General features: G+C 48.4%; 1 protein-coding gene across 1 annotated transcript in view; it reads left to right on the top strand.

Annotated features, from left to right (window-relative positions):
- The window catches only part of ptpn12 (protein tyrosine phosphatase non-receptor type 12), a 97,306-nt gene that overhangs the window by 65,860 nt on the left and 13,592 nt on the right, over positions 1 to 17,854 (top strand). Inside the window, 5 exon segments of the mRNA XM_065021328.1 lie at positions 3,626 to 3,714; positions 9,091 to 9,173; positions 9,176 to 9,372; positions 9,375 to 9,981; positions 14,923 to 14,994. Coding sequence (XP_064877400.1) covers positions 3,626 to 3,714; positions 9,091 to 9,173; positions 9,176 to 9,372; positions 9,375 to 9,981; positions 14,923 to 14,994 — 1,048 coding nt within the window.

Below are 17,854 nucleotides of genomic sequence, written 5' to 3'. Positions count from 1 at the left end.
AACAAGTGTAGACTTTACCGTGAAATGCCGAATACAACAAGTGTAGACTTTACCGTGAAATGCTGAATACAACAAGTGTAGACTTTACCGTGAAATGCTGAATACAACAAGTGTAGACTTTACCGTGAAATGCTGAATACAACAAGTGTAGACTTTACCGTGAAATGCTGAATACAACAAGTGTAGACTTTGCGTGAAATGAATACAACAAGTGTAGACTTTACCGTGAAATGCCGAATACAACAAGTGTAGACTTTACCGTGAAATGCCGAATACAACAAGTGTAGACTTTACCGTGAAATGCCGAATACAACAAGTGTAGACTTTACCGTGAAATGCTGAATACAACAAGTGTAGACTTTACCGTGAAATGCTGAATACAACAAGTGTAGACTTTACCGTGAAATGCTGAATACAACAAGTGTAGACTTTACCGTGAAATGCTGAATACAACAAGTGTAGACTTTACCGTGAAATGCTGAATACAACAAGTGTAGACTTTACCGTGAAATGCTGAATACAACAAGTGTAGACTTTACCGTGAAATGCTGAATACAACAAGTGTAGACTTTACCGTGAAATGCCGAATACAACAAGTGTAGACTTTACCGTGAAATGCCGAATACAACAAGTGTAGACTTTACCGTGAAATGCTGAATACAACAAGTGTAGACTTTACCGTGAAATGCTGAATACAGCAAGTGTAGACTTTACCGTGAGATGCTGAATACAACAAGTGTAGACTTTACCGTGAAATGCTGAATACAGCAAGTGTAGACTTTACCGTGAGATGCTGAATACAAGCCCTTAACCAACAGTGTAGTTCAAGAAGAAAATATTTACTAAGTAGGCTAAAATAAAAAGTAACACAATAATAATAACAAGGCTATATACAGGGGTCACCGGTACTGAGTCAGTGTGGAGGCTATATACAGGGGTCACCGGTACTGAGTCAGTGTGGAGGCTATATACAGGAGTCACCGGTACTGAGTCAGTGTGCAGAGGTACAGGCTAGTTGAGGTAATCTGTACATGTAGGTGGGGGCGAAGTGACTATGCATAGATAACAAACAAACAGCGAGTAGCAGCAGTGTACAAGAGGGGGGTGTCAATGTAAATTGTCCGGTGGCGATTTTTATGAGTTGTTCAGCAGTCTAATGGCTTGGGGGTAGAAGCTGTTGAGGAGCCTTTTGGTCCTAGACTCCGGTACCGCTTGCCGTGTGGTAGCAGAGAAAACAGTCTACAACTTGGGTGACTGGAGTCTCTGACAATTTTATGGGCTTTCCTCTGACAACGCCTATTATATAGGTCCTGGATGTACTGGGCCGTTCACACAACCCACTGTAGGTCAGATGCCGAGCAGTTGCCATACCAGGCGGTGATGCAACTGGTCAGGATGCTCTCGATGGTGCAGCTGTAGAACCTTTTGCGGATCTGGGGGCCCATGCCAAATATTTCCAGTCTCCAGAGGGGGGAAAAGGTTTTGTCGTGCCCCAACAATACTGAATGAACAATGAACACTTATTTTAACTTAATATAATACACATGGGCTTTTGGATGGGTGTTCTTAAGATGATTCCACAGGTTGGTGGTATGTGTTGATTTAGCCGTTGCTGACCCCATGCTTACATCTTTATCACAAATAAGACACCTTGCTTTCCCTGATGCCAATTCCATGTAACAGTCCCACACTGGTGCTCTGCTTTTCTCTGCCATCTGTAAAACACACACACACACACAGCTCTGAAGTGACAATGAAACTGAAGAGTCTGCTTAGGAGACAAATACTCTCAACTGTTTGAATAAAAATAGAGTTTAAGTTACCTGTGATGAATGTTGAAAACAAAAACTGTAATTTCTATATGCAAGGAGTCCTATTTTAATAATGGACATAGTAAGAATTGACTACCAAAGTGCGAGTCATAATTCCCATGACACCTTCTAGCAAAAGCCTTTCCTTCATTCATTTATTCCATAGGATATTTTTAGATTCACTTAAAATAAGGTCTGTGTTTCGTGTAGGCTTACACCACCGTGCCAATTTTATAACTGTAGATATCCATAGGACAAGGTAACTCTGATCAATATTGGCTAAATATAAGCCAAGATAAAAAAAAATTGTAGAGTGGATTTATGAAAATATTTTGACAAACGTTACCTTATCCTGGTGAGATTTACACGGGTATCAAAATGCCGAGGTGGTTTAAGCACGAAACACAGACCTTATTGGAAGTAGATCATTCATTCTCTATGGAAGACATGAACGGTAAAATAACGAAGGAACCTCTCAAGTTCATCCGCAAGTTATTACAGGAATTATAACGCGTTTCGACAATTTCTCTCTAAACCTTTGACTATTACGAGCCTGCTGCTGCTGCCACCCCTCAGTCAGACTGCTCTATCAAATATCAAATCATAGACTTAACTATAATAAACACACAGAAATACAAGCCTTAGGTCGAATCCGGAAACTATCACCTCGAAAACAAAACGTTTATTCCGTTCCGTATTTTATCTAACGGGTGGCATCCATGAGTCTAACTATTCCTGTTACATTGCACAACCTTCAATGTTATGTCATATTAGTTCGCAAAGAGCCAGGTGGCCCAAACTGTTGCATATACACTGACTCTGTGTGCAATGAATGCTGGAGAAGTGACACAATTTCACCTGGTTAATATTGCCTGCTAACCTGGATTTATTTTAGCTAAATAGGCAGGTTTAAAAATATATACTTGTGTATTGATTTTAAGAAAGGCATTGATGTTTATGGTTAGGTACACATTTGAACAACGACAGTCGTTGATTGATTGATTTTTATAAGATAAGTTTAATGCTAGCTAGCAACTTACCTTGGCTTGCTGCATTCGCGTAACAGGCGGTCTCCTCGTGGAGTGCAATGAGAGGCAGGTGGTTAGAGCGTTGGACTAGTTATAACTGTAAATGGTGCAAGATTGGCTGACATGGTAAAAATCTGTTGAGGCAGAACGTTCCTAGGCCGTCATTGAAAATAAGAATGTGTTCTGAACTGACTTGCCTAGTTAAATAAAGATGTAAAATTTTAAATAAAATCGGCGCCCAAAAATACAGATTTCGATTGTTATGAAAACTTGAAATCGGCCCCCATTAATCGGCCCCCATTAATCGGCCCCCATTAATCGGTCGACCTCTAGTGTGTATTCTGTGTACTGTAATCATGTCTATACAGGCACATCTATAGTCCCACTGTTGTCTATGTTTAGCAACAAATGCTTTTACACATAAAGACTGTTTGGACACAGACTACCCAGTATAATCTCCCTATTTAGGAACAGAAGACTGGGACAATGGCAGGACCAATAGCCACACACACCACACACACTGGCACACATGGCCAGGGTGACCTGAGCTGACCTCCTTACCTCATCGTGTTCCATATAGGTTTGGACGCTGCACACACGCCTACTGTTCACCCAGCCCCTGGGACCATGTGTAGGAAACCCCAGTGATGATATGAACAGGACAGGAAACCATGTTGCCTTGCTGTTATTAGAACCAGTGCAGACAGACCCAAATGATAAACGGTACATTAGCTAAAGTTTTCATTTTCTTATTTTCTTCATCCCTCTGTTTCTTCTCCTCCTCAGGACGATGGGCTCAGCCCAGAGAAAGCTGGACACCACTCAGACGAGGAGCGATGGGACACACCGCCCCCCAAACCACCCCGCGTACGCAGGTACAGTGACTTCATCACGTATTCAACAACACTGTATATACTCAGCCCTGGTTGGTGTTCTAGCCTGCGGTTTGTCTGATGTGGAACCACATCTCGGGCTCCTGCTGAGCTCTCTGTCGCTCTCTGCCGCTCTCTGTCCCTCTCTCCCTGGCCAGTGTAAAGTCAAGGGAATCTCTCTTTCAGTCAGTCATTACTGGTTAGCCAGGTATGTTTCTAATCTTTGGAATGGGTTGTTTTGGTTCTAAAGGGAGCCAGTCAATAAGACTAAGAAAACAATGTCACAAGCTGAATTGTTGTTCATATTCAGCACCATGAATGGATTTCTAGGGCTATTTATACAGGAATCCTCCTCATAGCTGGTGCTTATATTGCTCCTATTTCACACAATTGGAAATGTGTTTTTTTGCATATCCCAACTTCCCCTGAGAGACGCTCCAACCGTTAGGCTGCCGTCCACCCAGCATTCCTGTGTGTGTGTGTGTGTGTGTGGTGTGTGTGTGTTTTGACTCTGTACCGGCACCCCCTGTATACATTGTTGTTATTTCACTGCTGCTCTTTAATTGACTTGTTACTTGAACTCTTATTCTTCTTCCTGTTTTTTGGAACTGCGCTGTCGGTTAGGGGCTCGTAAGGAAGCACTTCACTGTCAGGTCTACACCTGTTCTATTCGGCACATGTGACTAATACAATTTGATTTGATGTTTTAAGTGTGTATTTAGTGTGTGTGTGTGGGGGGTTGTTTTGAGTGAGTGTGTGTGTTCACCAGTGTCTAGATACGGCTGGAATTCATCAGGGACTCAAGGTCAGACACAGTGAATCATGGTCCTCACACACATTCTCAGTGTCACCCCATCACCATGTCATCACGCCCCCAAAAGTCACATCTATGGTCTGGTCTAGGACCTGTACTCAGTACTGGAGGCTCTTTCTGGTCTAGGACCTGTACTCAGTACTGGAGGCTCTTTCTGGTCTAGGACCTGTACTCAGTACTGGAAGCTCTTTCTGGTCTAGGACCTGTACTCAGTACTGGAGGCTCTTTCTGGTCTAGGACCTGTACTCAGTACTGGAAGCTCTTTCTGGTCTAGGACCTGTACTCAGTACTGGAGGCTCTTTCTGGTCTCGGACCTGTACTCAGTACTGGAGGCTCTTTCTGGGCTGGTCTCGGACCTGTACTCAGTACTGGAGACTCTTTCTGGGCTGGTCTAGGACCTGTACTCAGTACTGGAGGTTCTTTCTGGGCTGGTCTAGGACCTGTACTCAGTACTGGAGGCTCTTTCTGGGCTGGTCTAGGACCTGTACTCAGTACTGGAGACTCTTTCTGGTCTAGAACCTGTACTCAGTACTGGAGACTCTTTCTGGTGTAGGACCTGTACTCAGTGCTGGAGACTCTTTCTGGTCTAGGACCTGTACTCAGTAATGGAGGTGCTTTCTGGTCTAGGACCTGTACTCAGTACTGGAGACTCGTTCTGGTCTGGTCTAGGACCTGTACTCAGTACTGGAGACTCGTTCTGGTCTGGTCTAGGACCTGTACTCAGTACTGGAGACTCGTTCTGGTCTGGTCTGGTCTAGGACCTGTACTCAGTACTGGAGGCTCTTTCTGGTCTAGGACCTGTACTCAGTACTGGAGGCTCTTTCTGGTCTAGGACCTGTACTCAGTACTGGAGGCTCTTTCTGGGCTGGTCTCGGACCTGTACTCAGTACTGAAGACTCTTTCTGGGCTGGTCTAGGACCTGTACTCAGTACTGGAGACTCTTTCTGGGCTGGTCTAGGACCTGTACTCAGTACTGGAGACTCTTTCTGGTGTAGGACCTGTACTCAGTGCTGGAGACTCTTTCTGGTCTAGGACCTGTACTCAGTAATGGAGGTGCTTTCTGGTCTAGGACCTGTACTCAGTACTGGAGACTCGTTCTGGTCTGGTCTAGGACCTGTACTCAGTACTGGAGACTCGTTCTGGTCTGGTCTAGGACCTGTACTCAGTACTGGAGGCTCTTTCTGGGCTGGTCTAGGACCTGTACTCAGTACTGGAGGCTCTTTCTGGGCTGGTCTAGGACCTGTACTCAGTACTGGAGACTCTTTCTGGGCTGGTCTAGGACCTGTACTCAGTACTGGAGACTCTTTCTGGTGTAGGACCTGTACTCAGTGCTGGAGACTCTTTCTGGTCTAGGACCTGTACTCAGTAATGGAGGTGCTTTCTGGTCTAGGACCTGTACTCAGTACTGGAGACTCGTTCTGGTCTGGTCTAGGACCTGTACTCAGTACTGGAGACTCGTTCTGGTCTGGTCTAGGACCTGTACTCAGTACTGGAGGCTCTTTCTGGGCTGGCTCTTTCTGGGCTCTTTCTGGTCTAGGACCTGTACTCAGTACTGGAGGCTCTTTCTGGGCTGGTCTAGGACCTGTACTCAGTACTGGAGACTCTTTCTGGGCTGGTCTAGGACCTGTACTCAGTAATGGAGGTGCTTTCTGGTCTAGGACCTGTACTCAGTACTGGAGACTCGTTCTGGTCTGGTCTAGGACCTGTACTCAGTACTGGAGGCTCTTTCTGGGCTGGTCTAGGACCTGTACTCAGTACTGGAGACTCTTTCTGGGCTGGTCTAGGACCTGTACTCAGTACTGGAGGCTCTTTCTGGGCTGGTCTAGGACCTGTACTCAGTACTGGAGACTCTTTCTGGGCTGGTCTCGGGCCTGTACTCAGTACTGGAGACTCTTTCTGGTCTGGTCTAGGACCTGTACTCAGTACTGGAGGCTCTTTCTGGCCTAGGACCTGTACTCAGTACTGGAGGCTCTTTCTGGCCTAGGACCTGTACTCAGTACTGGAGGCTCTTTCTGGTCTGGTCTAGGACCTGTACTCAGTACTGGAGGCTCTTTCTGGGCTTGTCTATGACCTGTACTCAGTACTGGAGGCTCTTTCTGGTCTGGTCTAGGACCTGTACTCAGTACTGGAGGCTCTTTCTGGGCTTGTCTATGACCTGTACTCAGTACTGGAGGCTCTTTCTGGGCTTGTCTATGACCTGTACTCAGTACTGGAGACTCTTTATGGGCTGGTCTAGGACCTGTACTCAGTACGTGTGACCATTGCGTGAATCAAACCCTCAGTAATGTTCTATTAGGAGCTCTGTGGTTGTCCTCAGCACCATCTAGGTAGTTCTATGTTCTGAGCTTGTGTTCAGATCAATAGACAGGAACAGCTGTGATATTCTGCCCCCAAAGATCCCATCATGCCCTACTCATCAACAACATACAGGTACCTGACAAAATAAAGGAAACACTTGAGTAAATGAGGAACACAGAGTATATTGAATGTGTGGTCCGTACAGGTGTGGTTCCTGAGATAATTAAGCAATTAACATCCCATCATGCTTAGGGTCATGTATAACAATACCCAGTTGCCCATTATCTTGGCTACCATGACTACAAGAAGAGATCTCAGTGACTTTGAGTCTCAAATGAGCATGGGGGGGGGGTTAGTGTGTTTGTGTGTGTCAGTCACCACATTTCAACCTAATTCAACATTTATGGTAGATGCTGAAGCAGCGACTGAGACAGCGTTTTCCACCACTATCAACAGAACCCCAAATGATGTCATTTATTGTGGAAGAACGGTGTCGCGTCCCTCCAATAGAGTACCAGACACTTGTAGAATCTATGCCAAGGTGCATTGAAGCTGTTCTGGCTCGTGGTGCCCCAACACCCTATTAAGATACTTTATGTAAGTGTTTCCTTTATTTTGACAGTTACCTGAAGCTACTGACCGTAACAGAGATCTTCAAGCCAGTTGCCTGACTGTGCTCCTAGCTGACTGTGCTCCTAGCCAGCTGACTGTGCTCCTAGCCAGCTGACTGTGCTCCTAGCCAGCTGACTGTGCTCCTAGCCAGCTGACTGTGCTCCTAGCCAGCTGACTGTGCTCCTAGCCAGCTGACTGTGCTCCTAGCCAGCTGACTGTGCTCCTAGCCAGCTGACTGTAGTCTCTCTGAGAACACACTGACTGTGTGTGTGTGCTGCTCAGTCATGTGCAGGGCATTAACCTGCGTTTGTCATCATGTGATCTTTATTGGCACACGTCCACATCCTGCTTGAAAGTGTGAGAGTTCAGGAGATGGAACTTGACAGTTCACACACCTTTCTGAAGAGCTGAATGTTCCATCCCCCTGCGGTTACCTTGGTTACCATGTCACCCACTCTAGCAGACAACCTCAGTTTCCTGGAAAGAAAGGCTGGTCGACTGATCTGAGTTGCATTCAGACAGATTCCACTGTGTTATGTCACATTGGAGGTCTACCGTGGTATTACCCCGTGTTCACGGGGTGACTGTGTTAGCCCCTGTGTTCACGGGGTGACTGTGTTAGCCCCTGTGTTCACGGGGTGACTGTGTTAGCCCCTGTGTTCACGGGGTGACTGTGTTAGCCCCTGTGTTCACGGGGTGACTGTGTTACCCCCTGTGTTCACGGGGTGACTGTGTTACCCCCTGTGTTCACGGGGTGACTGTGTTACCCCCTGTGTTCACGGGGTGACTGTGTTACCCCCTGTGTTCACGGGGTGACTGTGTTACCCCCTGTGTTCACGGGGTGACTGTGTTACCCCTGTGTTCACGGGGTGACTGTGTTACCCCTGTGTTCACGGGGTGACTGTGTTACCCCCTGTGTTCACGGGGTGACTGTGTTACCCCCTGTGTTTACGGGGTGACTGTGTTACCCCCTGTGTTTACGGGGTGACTGTGTTACCCCCTGTGTTCACGGGGTGACTGTGTTACCCCCTGTGTTCACGGGGTGACTGTGTTACCCCCTGTGTTCACGGGGTGACTGTGTTACCCCCTGTGTTCACGGGGTGACTGTGTTACCCCCTGTGTTCACGGGGTGACTGTGTTACCCCCTGTGTTCACGGGGTGACTGTGTTACACACATTGTATTGGATGATCTGCTCTTATGTTCTGATGTATTTCAGGTAGATTGCTGTGGTAAATCCATGATATTATGTACGTTAGGAGAAGTTGTGTTTGATGTAGATGCATGTTCTGCCCTGCTATTGTAGTGTACATTGACGTCTGCCATCTAGTGGTAGAATTTTAGCATAAATTTGAAGTTTGAATTGTTATCGCTGTCTTAATTTCTCACTCCCATTTTCTCCCCCCCCCTCACCATCCTCCTCTCGCTCCGCCTCTTGCGTTCCCTCTCCCCCTCTCTCTCCTCTCTTCTCTCTCTCTCTCCTCTCTCCTCTCCTCTCTTCCCTCTCCCCCTCTCTCTCCTCTCTTCTCTCTCTCCTCTCTCCTCTCCTCTCTTCCCTCTCCCCCTCTCTCTCTCTCCTCTCTTCTCTCCTCTCTCTCTCCTCTCTCCTCTCTCTCTCTCTCTCCTCTCTCCTCTCTCCCCCCTTCTCTCTCAGCAGTCAGTTGGAAGGGGATGTGAAAGAGGAGATCCTTCAGCCACCAGAGCCTCGCCCGGTTCCTCCCATCCTGACCCCGTCTCCCCCTCTGCCTTCCCCACCGTCACCAACGTACGTCAGGACAACGACCGCTACCACCCCAAGCCGGTCATCCACGTCCTGGCCTCTGCACAACAACAACAGCAGCAGCAGCCCCAGAAAGCCCAACAAGCCCAACTGTCCCCCGACCTGAAGGACAACTATAACAAGATATCGTTGGACAGTGTCCCCTCAGGAGGCCCCCTGCCCAGGCCCCCTCTCCCTCCTCCCCCTCCCCAGTGGATGGGGCAGTGCGTCTAGAGAGGAAGCTGAGTATTGAGATACAGAAGGTTCCGTTACAGGAGGGTCCTAAGAGCTTCGATGGTAACAGCAGGCTGCAAAGATCCCTTGCCTTCAAGGCCCGCTCCAACACCTCCAGTTCCTCTCTTTCTGAGGACTCAGGGGCCGACGGGGGGCCCCCCAACATGACGCACCAGGGCGCCTTCGGACCCCTCCCCTCCCGCCCCAACCACCTGCCCCTTAAGGGGGAGAAGGCGGGTCAGGCAGGCTGGATCAGCCCAGAGAAAGCCCCCACACCTCCAGCCCTGGTGGCTGGGTCAGAGAGCACCCCCACCTCCAATCTGACCTCTTCCCAGCCCCTCTCCTCCACCCCTGTCAGGACTGCTCTGAGCTTCACCAATCCTCTGCACTCAGACTTCCCTGATGTGAAGGGAGATGGAGGAGGGGAGGGTTCCAGACCCTCCTGGTCCTCCAAGGCTACGGCCACGGTTATGGCGGCCCACGGCGAACACCCGCCCAGGAAGGTGTCGACCATGTCCATCGCCGAGCAACGGTCGCCGACGGAAACTGCATCAAGTACGTGGTTACGTTAGAGCTTTTACTAACTAACCTACTTCCCTAACTCTGTTGGGCTGTGGTACTACTGACTAAAACAGACTAGGGACCAGACACAGGGACAGAAGACGGGCTGGGATTGGGGTCAGAGCTGGGTTCAAACACTATTTGAAATCATTGCAAATACCTTATCTGTGCTTGACAGAGCTTGCCTGGGGGCAATGGATCAATTTACATCTCCAGGAAGACTAAAGAAACGCTGAAAGTATGTTAAAGATTTCAAATAATCTTTGAACCCAGGTGGTCTGGCTGGGGTCCTATTATAAGGGCTGACTAAGGGTCAGTGGTTGTTGTGGTCAGCTGTAGGGTGGAGTAGCAGCTGACAGGCAGATCTAGGGTCAGTTTGTGGAGAGCTGGAGTCTACGTCCGTGGCCAGAGGGCACTGGCAGGCCACACTGTAATGACAGGCTGTCTAGACACACACACACACGGTATGTAGACCACAGATCTACAGAAACACACAGCACTGTGAGGGACAATGGAGACTGACCAGTCCAACTGACAGTTACAGACCACTGGCCTGCAATATAGACTAATTATATACACACACACACTTGCTTATGGACTGCTTATGTGGAGAATTAACATTTTAATTATGTAGAAAACAGATACTGTTTGGATACATTGAATATATTGTTATAAAACGTGTTAAACCATGGAACTAAAATGATCGTCTTGTAACCCCCCCCCCAAAAAAGTGTCAATAAACTGAATGATTTCTGTATTGTTTCTTCCAACTCTGACCTGCTATAGTCACTCATTTTCTGAACTACAGTAAATACATAATCTGCCATTTTACCATGGTAACCCAGTCCTAGTCCGCTGTAGGATGAGGACAAGACACACACACATAATGGTGTCTCACTGGAGCTAATAAACTGACCACGGGACGATAGTGTCACACCACACTGTCCATGTTATTAGATGGTGTCTACATCCATATTTCATCTGCTCCAGCAGACCTTGGTTTAGGCTGTAGACTCCAACAGGCCTTGGTTTAGGGTTTAGGCTGTCGACTCCAGCAGGCCTTGGCTTAGGGTTTAGGCTGTAGACTCCAGCAGGCCTTGGCTTAGGGTTTAGGCTGTAGACTCCAGCAGGCCTTGGCTTAGGGTTTAGGCTGTAGACTCCAGCAGGCCTTGGTTTAGGGTTTAGGCTGTAGACTCCAGCAGACCTTGGCTTAGGGTTTAGGCTGTAGACTCCAGCAGGCCTTGGTTTAGGGTTTAGGCTGTAGACTCCAGCAGGCCTTGGCTTAGGGTTTAGGCTGTAGACTCCAGCAGGCCTTGGTTTAGGGTTTAGGCTGTAGACTCCAGCAGACCTTGGCTTAGGGTTTAGGCTGTAGACTCCAGCAGGCCTTGGCTTAGGGTTTAGGCTGTAGACTCCAGCAGGCCTTGGTTTAGGGTTTAGGCTGTAGACTCCAGCAGACCTTGGCTTAGGGTTTAGGCTGTAGACTCCAACAGGCCTTGGTTTAGGGTTTAGGCTGTCGACTCCAGCAGGCCTTGGCTTAGGGTTTAGGCTGTAGACTCCAGCAGGCCTTGGTTTAGGGTTTAGGCTGTAGACTCCAGCAGGCCTTGGTTTAGGGTTTAGGCTGTAGACTCCAGCAGACCTTGGCTTAGGGTTTAGGCTGTAGACTCCAGCAGGCCTTGGTTTAGGGTTTAGGCTGTAGACTCCAGCAGGCCTTGGCTTAGGGTTTAGGCTGTAGACTCCAGCAGGCCTTGTTTAGGGTTTAGGCTGTAGACTCCAACAGACCTTGGTTTAGGGTTTAGGCTGTAGACTCCAGCAGACCTTGGTTTAGGGTTTAGGCTGTAGACTCCAGCAGACCTTGGTTTAGGCTGTAGACTCCAGCAGGCCTTGGCTTAGGGTTTAGGCTGTAGACTCCAACAGGCCTTGGCTTAGGGTTTAGGCTGTAGACTCCAACAGGCCTTGGCTTAGGGTTTAGGCTGTAGACTCCAGCAGGCCTTGGTTTAGGGTTTAGGCTGTAGACTCCAGCAGGCCTTGGCTTAGGGTTTAGGCTGTGGACTCCAGCAGGCCTTGGCTTAGGGTTTAGGCTGTAGACTCCAGCAGGCCTTGGTTTAGGGTTTAGGCTGTAGACTCCAGCAGGCCTTGGTTTAGGGTTTAGGCTGTAGACTCCAGCAAGCCTTGGCTTAGGGTTTAGGCTGTAGACTCCAGCAGGCCTTGGTTTAGGGTTTAGGCTGTAGACTCCAGCAGGCCTTGGTTTAGGGTTTAGGCTGTAGACTCCAGCAGGCCTTGGTTTAGGGTTTAGGCTGTAGACTCCAGCAGGCCTTGGCTTAGGGTTTAGGCTGTAGACTCCAGCAAGCCTTGGCTTAGGGTTTAGGCTGTAGACTCCAGCAGGCCTTGGTTTAGGCTGTAGACTCCAGCAGGCCTTGTTTAGGGTTTAGGCTGTATACTCCAGCAGGCCTTGGTTTAGGGTTTAGGCTGTAGACTCCAGCAGGCCTTGGTTTAGGCTGTAGACTCCAGCAGGCCTTGGTTTAGGGTTTAGGCTGTAGACTCCAGCAGGCCTTGGCTTAGGGTTTAGGCTGTAGACTCCAGCAGGCCTTGGTTTAGGGTTTAGGCTGTAGACTCCAACAGGCCTTGGCTTAGGGTTTAGGCTGTAGACTCCAGGCTCAAGTTGGAGTTACCATAGTATTCTGTGACAGTGAAGGGACAGAACAGGACGGTACAGGATGCTGAGTGGGGCTATGTAAAGATGGTGGGGTTTTGTCTATGGGTTGTGTGGGAGGAAACACCTTATGGTAAGTCTTAACATGAGAGGGGTAATGTAACTCTTAGGTGGGGTTATGTGGAGGGGTAATGTAACTCTTAGGTGGGGTTATGTTGAGAGGGGTAATGTAACTCTTAGGTGGGGTTATGTGGAGGGGTAATGTAACTCTTAGGTGGGGTTATGTGGAGGGGTAATGTAACTCTTAGGTGGGGTAATGTTACTCTTAGGTGGGGTTATGTGGAGGGGTAATGTAACTCTTAGGTGGGGTTATATTGAGGGGTAATGTAACTCTTAGGTGGGGTTATATTGAGGGGTAATGTAACTCTTAGGTGGGGTTATGTTGAGGGGTAATGTAACTCTTAGGTGGGGTTATATTGAGGGGTAATGTAACTCTTAGGTGGGGTTATATTGAGGGGTAATGTAACTCTTAGGTGGGGTTATATTGAGGGGTAATGTAACTCTTAGGTGGGGTTATGTTGAGGGGTAATGCAACTCTTAGGTGGGGTTATGTTGAGGGGTAATGTAACTCTTAGGTGGGGTTATGTTGAGGGGTAATGTAACTCTTAGGTGGGGTTATGTGGAGGGGTAATGTAACTCTTAGGTGGGGTTATATTGAGGGGTAATGTAACTCTTAGGTGGGGTTATGTTGAGGGGTAATGTAAGACTTGTCAGTCTGTTATTAGATGATTTGTTGACTGTGTGAAATGTTCTGAGTGTGAGATGAGTAAACATCTGATCATGTGTGTCTACGGGTGCTGCTGTTCATGTCTCTGAGCTCATGGCATGTGGTGCTTTCTGCCCTTCTGTGCTTGGTGGGGGGGTGTGTCTGCCTGCATGTCAGCCCATTGGAAGTGGGCCAAAGCATGGATTCATCTAACATCTGTCTGTGGTGCAAACAGGGCTGGTGTTGAGCTGGTTCTCAATGTAGGTTAAATCCCCAATGGCTCCCTATATAGTATATAACTACCTTTGACAAAAGGGTGCCTTTTGGGACACAGGCTGTAATGTACCAGGCTGTTTATTCTTTCCCCAAGGAGAGATGTTGCTTGACCTCAACAAGGTGTTTCAGACAGGAGAGATGTTGCTAGGCCTCAACAGGGTGTTTCAGACAGGGGAGATGTTGCTAGGCCTCAACAGGGTGTTTCAGACAGGGGAGATGTTGCTAGGCCTCAACAGGGTGTTTCAGACAGGAGAGATGTTGCTAGGCCTCAACAGGGTGTTTCAGACAGGAGGGATGGAAAGGATGGAGGGGATGGAAAGGATGGAGGGGGAAAGGATGGAGGGGGAAGGATGGATGGGGGGAGATGGAGGGGGGGGGAGTGCTGTGAGCATGTGAGAGGTCAGGCTTGGATGAGTTGAGGCAGACTGAGCAGACAACGTGTGTGTGTGTGACCGAGAGCTGGCTAGTGGCCAAGCACCAGGAGATGTTTCAGTGGGTCCTGGAAAGGGGATTGGTGGGTGTCTGGGATGGATTTGTGTTGGTGGGGGGGGCAGTGCATGTGTACCAACCAACCGTGTGCGCGGGTGTAAAGCCTCCTATACTGCCACGCTACACACAATGGCCTGACAATCACTTAACTGCCCAGAGATGGGATTTTGATCAAAGGCAGCTGATGGGAATCGAGCGATATCCTAATCATGATCTCAAAATCACCTGATCTCTGATTGTATGATCTCTTCGCTTGTGATTTAAACAGCTTTGATGGGAATGATTGAATGGTTTGGTGTTGATTTTGGCTCTGCTTGGCTTTGTGGCGTGTTGTCTTGGGCTGGTTATGGCTCTGAATCTGGGAGGATGTATTCTGAGCTTGTCTCTCTGGCTGCATCTGAAATGGTACCTTTACACTGCACTACTTCACCTAGGGCTCTGGCTAAAAGTAGTGCACTACTTCACCTAGGGCTCTGGCTAAAAGTAGTGCACTACTTCACCTAGGGCTCTGGCTAAAAGTAGTGCACTACTTCACCTAGGGCTCTGGCTAAAAGTAGTGCACTACTTCACCTAGGGCTCTGGCTAAAAGTAGTGCACTACTTCACCTAGGGCTCTGGCTAAAAGTAGTGTACTTAATCATTAGGAATAGGGCACCATTTCAGATATACCTGTTTCTCGCTGTCGTTTGATTGTTGATTGGCCGTCAATTTGACCTTTGACCCCTGGTAATAACCCCTGCTGTACTCTGACCCAGACAGTGACCAGAGTGAAGATTCCCCTCCCCCTCTACCTGAGAGAACCCCAGAGTCCTTCATTTTGGCCACAGGTGTGTTTTAACGGTCCGAGACGGGGATCATCTTGATATCCAAGTCTTGGTCTCATACATCAGGAATGGTGAGCTGTAGTAAGATGTCTGGCATCATGAGACGACAGACAAGGGAGGGTCTGCAATTCCCGACATCCTGGAGAGCCAATGTGTTGCAGGCTTTTGTTCCATCCCAACTGTAAGTTAACACATCTGATTAAAATGATCAACTAATCATAGTCTCCTATTTAAATTGTGAAAAGGGGAATTGAGTGTTTTAGACCTGTGCTGGAACAAAAACCTGCACTTTCGGGCATTCTTCAGCCCTCCAGGACTGGCTCCACCCCTTGGTCTGCCCGCTGTCTTCTGCTGCAGTGTGGTGGCTTGACACAAGAGGGTGCCAGAAACAACTCTGCAGACCTTGAACATGGATAGTTTTGCCGCCTTCTCATTTACATTTACATTTAAGTCATTTAGCAGACACTCTTATCCAGAGCGACTTACAAATTGGTGCTTTCACCTTATGACATCCTTCTCAGTCATCTCAGTTTCAGAACTTCCAGATTACTTTTGTTATGACTGTTGTTGATGAGAGAGCACGGAAATGAAATGAACAGCTTTTTAGTTAAGTCAACTCTGATTCTCTGCAGTATATATCCAGTCTGACACCACCATATGAAAGGGGGGGGCTCCCGAGTGGCTCCCGAGTGGCTCAGCGGTCTAAGGCACTGCATCTCAGTGCTAGAGGTGTCACTACAGACCCTGGTTCGATTCCAGGCTGTATCACAACCGGCCGTGATTGGGAGTCCCATCGGGCGGCGCACAATTGGCCAAGCGTCGTCCGGGTTTGGGTTTGGCAGGGGGTAGGGTTAGGGTTTGGCAGGGGGTAGGGTTAGGGTTTGGCAGGGGGTAGGGTTAGGGTTTGGCAGGGGGTAGGGTTAGGGTTTGGCAGGGGGTAGGTCCCAGGGGGTAAGGTTAGGGTTTGGCCGGGGGTAGGGTTAGGGTTTGGCAGGGGGTAGGGTTAGGGTTTGGCAGGGGGTAGGGTTAGGGTTTGGCAGGGGGTAGGGTTAGGGTTTGGCAGGGGGTAGGGTTAGGGTTTGGCAGGGGGTAGGGTTAGGGTTTGGCAGGGGGTATGGTTAGGGTTTGGCAGGGGGTAGGGTTAGGGTTTGGCAGGGGGTAGGGTTAGGGTTTGGTAGGGTTAGGGTTAGGGTTTGCCAGGGTAAATAAGAATTTGCTCTTAACGGACTTGCCTAGTTAAAATAAAAAATCCTTGAGGTTGCCCAGAATAACTCCTTAGTGTTACAACTCCTTAGTGTTACAACATCACACCAACTGATTGGCTGCCTTAGTGTTACAACATCACACCAACTCCTTAGTGTTACAACATCACACCACTCAACTTCTATTAGGGACGTACATAGGGCCAGGAGGTTTTCATCACCATGTGACCAGACCAGGAAGTACTTCAGGCCCCAGGTATAGTCTACAAGTACAACTAGGGCCCTGAGTTTTAACAGATCAGCTCAGATGGTCTGAAAAACTACTGGTCCTATGTCTGATATCCCCAGTAGCAGTACCTGATTGACATGATGTCATTAGGCCCAAGGGCAGACGTTGCAGGACCGCCAGATAATTAATTCTAGAGATCATTATAAGCAGAGTCCAACTGGGTCCAGCTCTGAGGGGTTAATGCTTATGGACGTTTCCCCAGCTACAACTTGTCATCATAGCTGCGTTATTGTTACCACAGGCAGCAGGGCTACTGCCTGGTTCTCAATGCAAGTCTGTTTTTGTTTGTTGATGATAATGCAGTGTCACAATTACCAAGGTGGCACAAATATTGTTCATCAAATTAGCTTCTCAGTTGGTTAAGGATCTTTTTGTGCCAGCAGGGCTATGTCAAATAACCCTGCTCCGCTCAAACCAGAGTCCCACCCCTCACTGTCCGCTAATGGTTCCTCTCTGAATCCCCCTCCTCGTTCAACTGTTATGAACCCCTTGCCTGCAGGGCAGCCTCAGCCCTGTGCTGCTGTGAAGGGAGGGAGGATGAATGGATGGGACAGGGATGGAGGGCAGCCTCAGCCCTGTGCTGCTGTGAAGGGAGGGAGGATGAATGGATGGGACAGGGATGGAGGGCAGCCTCAGCCCTGTGCTGCTGTGAAGGGAGGGAGGATGAATGGATGGGGATGGAGGGCAGCCTCAGCCCTGTGCTGCTGTGAAGGGAGGGAGGATGAATGGATGAGACAGGGATGGAGGGCAGCCTCAGCCCTGTGCTGCTGTGAAGGGAGGGAGGATGAATGGATGGAGCGAGACTGGGATGGAGAGCAGAGTTAACGTTCTCTGGCATTAACATGCTCTCATTAGGTTGTGTGTTGATGTGCGCTGTGTGTTCATGACATTTATCAAATGAGAGTTTATTAGTCACATGCACACGGTCCAGTGAAACTCTTCAGCTCCAAACTCCAACATGCAGGTCAAAGGTAATATAACAATAATATCAAATACTAGAACATAAAAATATCACAAGACGGCATATATACGTTTACAACTAGTGTTACGTTTACAACTAGTCTTAAACACACAATGAAGACCGGAAGGGCAGAGTCAACCATTAAGAGCTGAGGAGACGGGGGTTGGTCGACGGAACAGTCGTATTTGGTGCTTAAATGACCTCCAGCATGTAAGAACAGCTACAATGGAATGAATGAGGAAGTCAGGGGTACATAAAGGCTGTTGAAAAGGGACGTCTCGTGGCCAGACATGACAGACATGCTCTTGTGTCCGCAGCCTAGAAGCCTGGCACTTTGAGGCTCCCAAATATATAGAGCTACGGTGTCTCTCTATGGAAGTCTCTCTCTCTCTCTCGTCTTTTACTTTCTCT

This window comes from Oncorhynchus nerka, linkage group LG8, assembly GCF_034236695.1.
Source record: "Oncorhynchus nerka isolate Pitt River linkage group LG8, Oner_Uvic_2.0, whole genome shotgun sequence".
NCBI lineage: Eukaryota > Metazoa > Chordata > Actinopteri > Salmoniformes > Salmonidae > Oncorhynchus > Oncorhynchus nerka.
Note: the sequence above shows the minus strand (reverse complement) of the source record. Positions and strands in the feature narration are given on the sequence as shown.